This window comes from Garra rufa, chromosome 12 (genome assembly GCF_049309525.1).
Source record: "Garra rufa chromosome 12, GarRuf1.0, whole genome shotgun sequence".
Lineage (NCBI taxonomy): Eukaryota > Metazoa > Chordata > Actinopteri > Cypriniformes > Cyprinidae > Garra > Garra rufa.
This window is the reverse complement of record NC_133372.1, coordinates 42,775,782-42,785,411: the sequence shown is the minus strand read 5'-3', so window position 1 is coordinate 42,785,411 and position 9,630 is coordinate 42,775,782. Positions and strand designations below refer to the sequence as shown.

Below are 9,630 nucleotides of genomic sequence, written 5' to 3'. Positions count from 1 at the left end.
GATCAAATCTGAATTTTCAGGATCATTACTCCAATCTTCAGTGTCACATGATGCTTCACAAATCATTGCTGATTTACTGCTTAAAAACATTTTTATTATGTTGAAAACATACATACATTTTTTTACAGAAAGTGCAGAAGAAAAGCATTTTTTGAAATAGAAATTTTTATATTATAAAGGCCTTTATTGTCACTTTTTAACAGATCTTTGCTGAATAAAAGTATTATTCCCTTCAAAAAATAAATCTTTTAAAATGTAGTGTGCATATATTATTAACATTTATAAATTGCTTATATTATTTTATTTGGGTTTGATTATATTTTATAATATTAATTAGTATTATTAATTATAATATTATATAATATTCAAATATAATTTTTGCTCATTTTGTTGAAATATCTTCTCATTTCAGCTCAGTAAATTGCTTTTAAAAGGTAGTGTGCGTATATTTTTAACATTTATAAATTGCTTTATATATTATTTTATATTGGGTTTGATTATATTTTCTAATATTAATTAGTATTATTAATTATAATATTAAGTATTATATATAATAATTAATATTATATAATATTAATCTATTATTTTTGCCCATTTTGTCGAAATATCTACTTTTTTAAGTTCAGTAAATTCCTTTTAAAGGGTAGTGTGCATATGATTGAAAGATTTATAAATTGCTTTATATATCTTTTTATATTGGGTTTGATTATGTTTTATAAAATTAATTCGTATTATTAATTATAATATTAAGTATTATATAATAATTAATATTACTATATAATTTGTACCCTGTTCCTGTCATTCCAGTTCAAATTCCTGTTCAACATCCCGTGTGTCGCAGCTAATTTAATTTAAATTCACACTCTGGAACCAAAAGCAAGCCAAATTTATTTAATTCTGAATTAGGCACATGCATGACCCACAGATCCTCTGTTTCCTGCCTCTGTCACTTTATGTCTCTTTATCGCTGCATGGAGAGAGACATTATTTGATATTCAAATGTTTCTACCCAGGAAATCAGACATTATCTTCATCAAATTAATTTTTCCAGTAATGTTCATTGTAGTGTGGTAATGGATTTGTCTCAGTATTGCCAACCACCATCGTTTCATCTCGTTCCCTGCCTCTTCAGCATTATGTGGTTATCGTGTCTATTTTAGTCCTCTCATGCGGAATTGAGATTTCCTTTTCGAGTCATGACACAAAGAGAGATCTTATTGCACTTTCAGAGCTCAGAGCAATTGTCACTTATGCCTCATTGCGATTGCCTAGATATCTTAGATGTTTTGACAAAATATTCTTAGGAGAATAAAAACACAATGGATATAGCTCCAAATCAGATCAATTGTTTGTGGAACAATTTAGACTGAAGAGTTCAGACTGAATTCATGGCACTATTATGATTTCTTCTGAAACTGCAGAGAAGACACGTGTGAGATTTACTGAGGTCTTCTCAAGAAAGAATGTCCATTATCAGTCCATTTAATCGCGTTAGTGTCCAGAAGATACAACTGAGACATTAAAGAAATCTCATTTGTGATTTTTCTTTCCTATGAGAATTTATACCTTTTACCCCAGCAGTGCAAATCATTTTGAGCTCATTAAGTTACATAACATTGTAAATGCATTAATTCTAACTGCATTTCCTTTCGGTTTATTTGAAAAAGGATTTGACCAACTTACATCCATTTTAAGGTAATATTTCATCAATTTAACAACACATTTGCATGTTCACAGCTCTCTGATGTCAGTTAATCATCACATGACATCAGGATAAGCAAAAATATTTGATATTTTCAGTGTTTTATTTTTATATATACACTACCAGTCAAAAGTTTTTGAACAGTAAGATTTTTTAGTTTTTTAAAGAATTCTCTTCTGCTCACCAAGCCTGCATTTATTTGATCAAAATACAGCAATATTTTCACTATTTAAAATATTTGAATATATTTTAAAACGTAATTTATTCCTGTGATCAAAGCTACATTTTCAGCATCATTATTCCAGTCTTCAGTGTCACATGATCCTTCAGAAATCATTTTAATATGCTGACTTACAGTTAAAAAAAGTAAACATCTGAGTGCTTCTAAATAAAATTAATACTTTTATTTAGCAAGGATGCTTTAAATTGGTCAAAAGTGATGATAAAGACATTTATAATGTTACAAAAGATTTCTATTTCATATAAATGCTGTTCTTTTGAACTTTCTATTCATCAAAGAAAGCTGAAAAAATTCTACTCAGCTGTTTTCAACTTAATAATAAATAATGTTGTTTTTTTAGCTGCAAAACAGAATATTAGAATGATTTCTGAAGGATCATGTGACTAGAGTATTGGTGCAAAAAGATCAGTGTTGAAATCACATGAATAAATGAAATTTTTTGCTGTACTTTGGGTCGAATACATGCAGGCCTCTTTAAAAAATATTAAAAAACCTTACTGTTCAAAAACTTTTGACTGCTGCTGTATATTTAATTGTTTGAATATTTTCTAATGTATATTTAATTATCAGTCTTTCATCAGCTCAGAAACCCTAAATTAGAAGATTCTGATTGGTCAGTCATAACAAACTACTTCAGACAGCTGTGCCATAATGAAATGAAATGGCGCTCCATCTTGCCAAGATCTCCTAAAATGTTCTCTTTGGATCTTTAACCATTTTAAGACTGTCTAGCGCAGTGATGTTCAAAGTAAACGCTGTTCTTGTGCTTTTCTGAAAGGATGTCTTAATAAGGCAATCTCTTTGATTAGTTTCATTCCATTAAGATGGTGCAAACACCTAAATATCTTTCGAGGGTAATGTAGTACTTTGCAGTGTTGATGATATTTGCATTGCTTTTGCTCATAATAGGGATTCGTGACTCATCCTGCAACCTTTGTGTTTGTGTTGAAGTGAGGATGTGCTACTGTTTTTTTTAAAGGGATAAAACCTACTACAAAGCTTGCTTGTTTATCGATCGAGTCTTGACCTCTATTTGCATGCAAAGGATCATTTACAGTAGGTAAAACAGGTAGCCATTGCTTATGCAACACTTATGCAAAGCCTCTGGTAGCGATCTCTCATCATGTGTAACCGTCTGTGCAGTTTTCCAGAGATGAGTGACAAGAGAACCATAAAGGCCTGAGTTGTCATGGGGACGTATGCTGTCATCTAATTGAACAGAGATCAACGTATCAAGCACAAAGGCTTCGGAATGCCCCATAGGACTATCGACTGAGCGGTAAGCATGATGCATAGAGCAGTAATGAATATGTTACAGCTGTCTTGAGGGTCAGTGATGATGATGAGGTTTGAATATTAAATGGGAATGTGCTCTAATAATGTCTGCAATTACATATAAACTATAGTTGAGGCTAAGTTTAAACCCCCCTTTCAGAATCTGCAAAATGTTAATTATTTTAGCAAAATAAGAGATCATACAAAATGCATGTTTTTGTTTATTTAGTACTGACCTGAATAAGATATTTCACATGAAAGATGTTTGAATTTTTAAAAATGGCCCTGTTCAAAATTTTACATTCCCTTGATTCTTAATACTGTGTTGTTACCTGAATGATCCACAGCTGTGTTTTTGTTTAGTGATAGTTGTTCATGAGTCCCTTGTTTGTCCTGAACAGTTAAACTGCCTGCTGTTCTTCAGAAAAATCCTTCAGGTCCCACAAATTCTTTGGTTTTCCAGCATTTTTGTGTATTTGAACCCTTTCCAACAATGACTGTATGATTTTGAGATCCATCTTTTCACACTGAGAACAACTGAGGGACTCATATGCAACTATTACAGAAGGTTCAAACGCTCCCTGATTTCAGAAGGAAAAACAATGCATTTAGAGATCAAAGATCGGGGTAAATTTAACTTATTTTGTCTTCTAGGAAACATGTTACTATCTTCTGTAGCCTCTGAAGGGCTATGATATGATAATTAGGCAAAATAAGAAAAATGTACACATCTCCATTCTGTTTAAAAGTTTTCACCCCCGACTCTTAATGCATTCTGTTTCCTTCTGAAATGAGTGTTTGAACCTTCTGTAATAGTTGCATATGAGTCCCTTAGTTGTCCTCAGTGTGAAAAGATTTTGAAATCATACTGCTGGAAAACCAAAGAATTTGTGGGAACTGAAGGATTTTTCTGAAGAACAGCAGGCAGTTTAACTGTTCAGGACGAACAGGGGATCATTCAGGTAACAACAAGGTATTACAAATCAAGGGGATGTAAACTTTTGCATGGTGTCATTTTTATAAATTCAGCTAATACTTTTTCTTGTGGACTATATGTAAACATCTTTTATGTGTTGTTTATGTGTTTTTCATGTCAGTACTAAACAAACAATAACACGCATTTTGTATGATCCCTCTTATTTTGGTAAAATTTTGCAGATTCTGAAAGGGGGTGTAAACTTTTGACCTAAACACATTAAAACAGGTGAAAAAATATATCAGTTTCAATTTCACCGTGCAACAACATAGCAACTACTAGGATTCCAGAGGAACTGTTCACAAAGCTTTTTTGTGGGGAGATATGAGCAATTATTTGAGCAAGTACGTGACAAGATTTTACACATTATCTTTAATAAATTAAAATCTAGTTCTGTTTTACAGATATTAGAGTGATTTATTTGGGCAGAAACCTTTTGAATGAATACATGTAATTCAGCAATCAAAAATAGTGTGTAAATACACCACAACCTCTTTCTGTGTGGTGACAAGTGGAGAAGTTAGTGGTTAAAGACAAGTTATGCAAAACTTGTAGTTCCTTCCGTAGAGTTTTTAATTTGTGTTGACATTATTGTCTGAACAATCGACTCACATGTACGCCTGAGCTCATCATATTGACCGGCCGTACGTCTCTCCCTTGCAGCTGTGTTGTCGTTTGCATCAAATTAAATACGCCATATAGATGTGTGGTTTCATAACCACTGGTTTTCATGCCACTGATGAGAATTGATTTGGATATTACTTTTCAACGCAGCGCCAAAAGGTGTATTTCATATTTTTCAACTTCACTCAGCAAAATGAATTCGAGCGATGTTAGGAAAAGTAATCATGTGGGAGATGAACACCATAAATCCTGCTCATTCTGCTCGCCACGTTTGGACCAAGGCCGATATTACGCCGTACAAAGAAAGAACAAAATGGCCGGTGGAAACAGAGACTTTTTCATAGAATCCGGTGCGCTCCAAACGTTCCCTCAGGATCAGCATTGTTCACTTTCACATGGCCCGATGCCAGTAAATCAATTAAACAGACTACAGAGGGAACATCCAGTCTAATATACAGCAGAGTCTAACGTCTGAGAACACGTTGATAATCTGATTTAAACCTGAAGCAAACAGAAAGTTACAGAATTTTAAAAAGTGTTGTGACGTGAAAGAAGAAACAACAGGCTTGGGGGTTGGTAAAATGTGTTTTTGTGATGCTTTTTTGTTTTTCAGAGCTGAAAAAGAGCATTTTGCTTGGACGTATTCCTAAACATCATCTTTCATCACAGAAGAAAGAAATACAGGTTTGAAAAAACACAAAGGTGAGTAAATGAGCACAGAATTGTTGTGTGGCTGTTCCTTTAAATGTGAAATGTTCAAATCTGAAGTTGAAGGATGTGGAAGGTCTGACATGCTGTACATTATGGCTCAAAAAAACAAACATGACAGAACAAAAAATGACAGGCTCAGAATGACTCTGTCAGTTTCTCTTCCTCTTCAGTATGATGATGTTAAGTATTTTTTAAAATACTTGGAAACTATTTTTTAAGTGACCGGGGTCAATAGTTAGAGAGCAGGGCTGCAGAAGTTGGATGAAGTTGCATTCAAACACTTCTGGTCTTTTTTGCTCACCAAGGCTGAATTTATTTGATCAAAAACACAGTAAAATCAGCAATACTGTGAAATATTATTACAATTAAATAGAACTTCGTTCTATGTGAATATATATTTTAAAATGTAATTTATTCCTGAGAATTTTCAACTTCATTACTATAGTCTTCAGTGTCACATGATATTTCAGAAATAATTCTAAAATGCTGACCATTTTTTGCTGCGTCATATTTGTTACAAAAAACATGCATTTTTAATTTCAGGATTCTTTAATGAATGGAAAGTCTAAAAAGTATTCACATTTTTTTGTAACATTATAAATATTGTTACTATCCCTGCAGTTTAATACATCCTTGCTGAAAACAAGTATTAATTTATCTCTTTCAAAAAAAGTCTTACTGACCCCAAACTTTTTGCGAAATAGTTTATTTACAATATGCTAAATATGCCCAAAATTTCCGGTAAGATAAAAAAAAAATTACAAAAAATATATCTTTACAGATTAAAAAATTATAAACAATTTATTGAAACACATAAAAAATTAAGAAACACAAAGCTACAGATATTATTAGTAATACATTCTATACATATATCCCAAAATATATCATAAATATGTTTATGAAAAACAGCTCAGTCTCTTTATTATACAGTTGGACCTCAGTGGTATCTCAGTGAAGTTTTATTGTGTTTGTTTTTGTGTTTAGTACAACAATATAATGATGTTAGAATTACAGTGTAGCTGGGATGTTAAAAGTCAGAAAAGTCTTCTAATTTAGGAAGTATGCATTTGAAACCAACATACAAAAACCACTGCTGGATGATTTTCTCCCCTAGTCTCCCCTACTTATTGTACATGATTACAGACAAATGCTAACCATCCTGATTTGCGATCAAAACAACCTGTGGTTTTATTTTCATGCTGCACCTGGCGGTGCTGTTTGAGTTGCTGCTGGCGTTGTTATCCAAAGTCTGACTGCTCTGATCTTCCTTCTGCTCTGAGCTTGTCAGCTTCATCAGGATCCTTTTATATGCCATCTTAATCTTAGGGACCTTAAAAGCGTACACTATGGGGTTAATGGCGGAGTTGGCGTGGGAAAGGAGGATGCCCACGTGAAAGGCGACAGGGTGCACTTGTGCACTCTTGTAGTAGTCCAATGTGTTCATTATGTGCAGAGGAAGCCAACAAATGGCAAACAAAAGCAGAACCAAAGCCAGGGAATTGGCCAGTTTACGCTCCTTGCGGTAAAACGACCTGGACTCCATGGCGCGCCCGATTCCTTTTCTCAGCTGTTTGGATATCATATTGAAGAGTAACAAATAGAGGACCATCATGATGATGGTGGGTGGAAGGCTGCAAGCGAGGAAGCTGAAGTTGACCATGTAGGACATGTCTATGACTGTGATGAAATTACATGTAATAGTGGAGTTTTCAGTGGTTGGGTTGTGCCATCCAAACATGGGGATGAAACCAAGTATAAAAGCAGAGAGCCAGCATATAGTGACCGCAGCCCACAAGTGCTTCTTTTTGACTGCTCCTCTGTACCTGAAAATGAAAAAGAATATTTGAAAATATATACACGACCAGTCAAAAGTTTTTGAACAGTAAGATTTTTAATGTTTTTTTTAAGAAGTCTCTTCTGATCAACAGTGATGCATTATTTGATCAAAAATATAGTAAAATCTGTAATATTGTTACACTTTAATAGAAGTGCTTTCAATTTGAATGTATTTTAAAAATGTAGTTCATTCCTGTGATCAAAGCTGTATTTTTCAGCATAATTTTTCCAGTCTTAAGTGACACATGATCCTTCAGAAATTATTCTAATATGTTTATTTGCTGCTTAAGAAACATTTATTATTATTATTATCAATATTTAAAAAGATCCAAAAATCAGCATTTATCTGAAATAAAAAGCTTTTGTAACATTATACATTATACCATTCAAAAGCTTGGAGTCAGTATAATTTTAAAACTATTATTTAGCAAGGATGATAAAGACATTTATAATGTTACAAATGATTTCTATTTCAGATAAATGCTGTTTCTATTCGTTTGACTTTCTATTCGTCAAAGAAACTCTGCTCAGCTGTTTTCAACATAATAATAATAAATAAATAATTTTTAGCAGCAAATCAGTATATTACAATGATTTCTGAAGGGTGATGTGACACAGGAGTAAAAATTGAGATTTTAAATCACAGACTAAATTACATTTAAAAATGTATTCAGACAGAAATCAGTTATTTTAAAATGTAAAAATATTTAAAAATATTATGTTTTGGCTGTACTTTGGATGAAATCAATGCAGGCTTGGTGAGCAGAAGAGACTACTTAATTTTTATTTATTTATTTTTTTTACTTTTGACTGGTAGCATATACAATGATCTATTTATTTATACAGTAAATTAGAAAAGTTTGGGGTCATAAAGTCTTTAAAAGTCTTCTCTGCTCACCAAGGCTACATTTATTTAATTAAATAATAATAAAAATAAAATGTAATATTGTGAAATATTATTTCAATTAGAAAAATATATTTATAAAAAATATATATAAATTATACAAAATATATATTTTTTTGTTTTCAGGATTTTTTTAATGAAAAAAATGTATTTGAAATAGAAATCTTTTGTAACATTATAAATGTCTTAACTGTCAGTTTTGGTCAATTTAATGCACCCTTGCTAAATGAAGTATTACAAAATTATAATTTCTTAAATTATTTAACATTAATTTCTTTAAAAAATATTACCGACCCCAAACTTGGAATCAATTGGGTCATGAAAAGCTGCCATTTCAATACTTAAAAATCATATTAGGCAGAGGCATTGATAGCAGATTATGAAAAGATTTCTATGAAACAAATACACTCTTAATATATTGTCAGATTGTAAATGGGGTCCATTTAGGTTTTATGCTAACTTAAGAAGTATTCTTGTTTCAAGTTGCATGTTACTCTCTATGATACAGATAAACATGCATCATCTGCAAACATTTGATTTCCTCCTTATCAGCAAGCTTGATCAACATGATTGTCACACAAGTAAGTTTCAAATATGCATTGCAAAAAAAGCATGACTATAAAATGTTCAGACCTGAGAGGGTTATAAACACGCAGGTATCGGTCCACAGCGATGGCCAGCAGGGAGTGAACGGAGGCCTGGGTCAACACAATGACCACACAGCTGAGGAAGAGGCAGCAGTGGAAACTAGTCTCCAAGCGTCCATCAACTACAACTGCGAAAGGCACAGCCACTGCTCCCACCAGAAGATCAGCCACCGCCAGAGACACAACGAAGCAGAATGTGGTCTGACTCAAGGCACGGCACGACCACACCGCCCAGATGACCAGCACGTTCCCCACGCAGCATCCAAAAGCGATGAGCACCTCCAGGGAAGTATAGATCGCCTTCTCACCATCTGCCATGATGAGAATAAGCACAGGAACTCTACAGGAACTCACTTAAAGAAGTGGTGGTTTAAATAGGAAGTTGTCTTCACACAAGCAGAGCAAAATATGGTCTCACACACACAAGCAAAACATTTTTTGCAAGGTCAGTATTTCTGAGTGGCATAACCACACACACACACACACACACACACACACACACACACATATATATATATATATATATATATATATATATATATATATATATATATATATATATATGTTTCTTTTTTTTTAAGAAAAGAAATTAATACTTCTATTCACCAAGGATGTATTAAGTTAATAATTAAAAGTTTATTAAAAGTTAATAATAAATAATTTACATTGTTATAAAATATTTATATTTTGAATAAACACTGTACTTTTTTAAAC

General features: G+C 32.7%; 1 protein-coding gene across 1 annotated transcript; it reads right to left on the bottom strand.

The window, feature by feature from the left end:
- Nucleotides 1–6,344: 6,344 nt before the first annotated feature.
- adora3a.2 (adenosine A3 receptor a.2) lies at nt 6,345–9,293 on the bottom strand. Its single transcript, XM_073852383.1, has 2 exons — nt 8,903–9,293; nt 6,345–7,352 (listed from the first exon to the last, which is right to left on the bottom strand). The coding sequence occupies exons 1-2, from the start codon at nt 9,232–9,234 to the stop codon at nt 6,680–6,682; spliced, it is 1,005 nt and encodes a 334-aa protein (XP_073708484.1). The 5' UTR covers nt 9,235–9,293; the 3' UTR covers nt 6,345–6,679.
- Nucleotides 9,294–9,630: the final 337 nt, after the last annotated feature.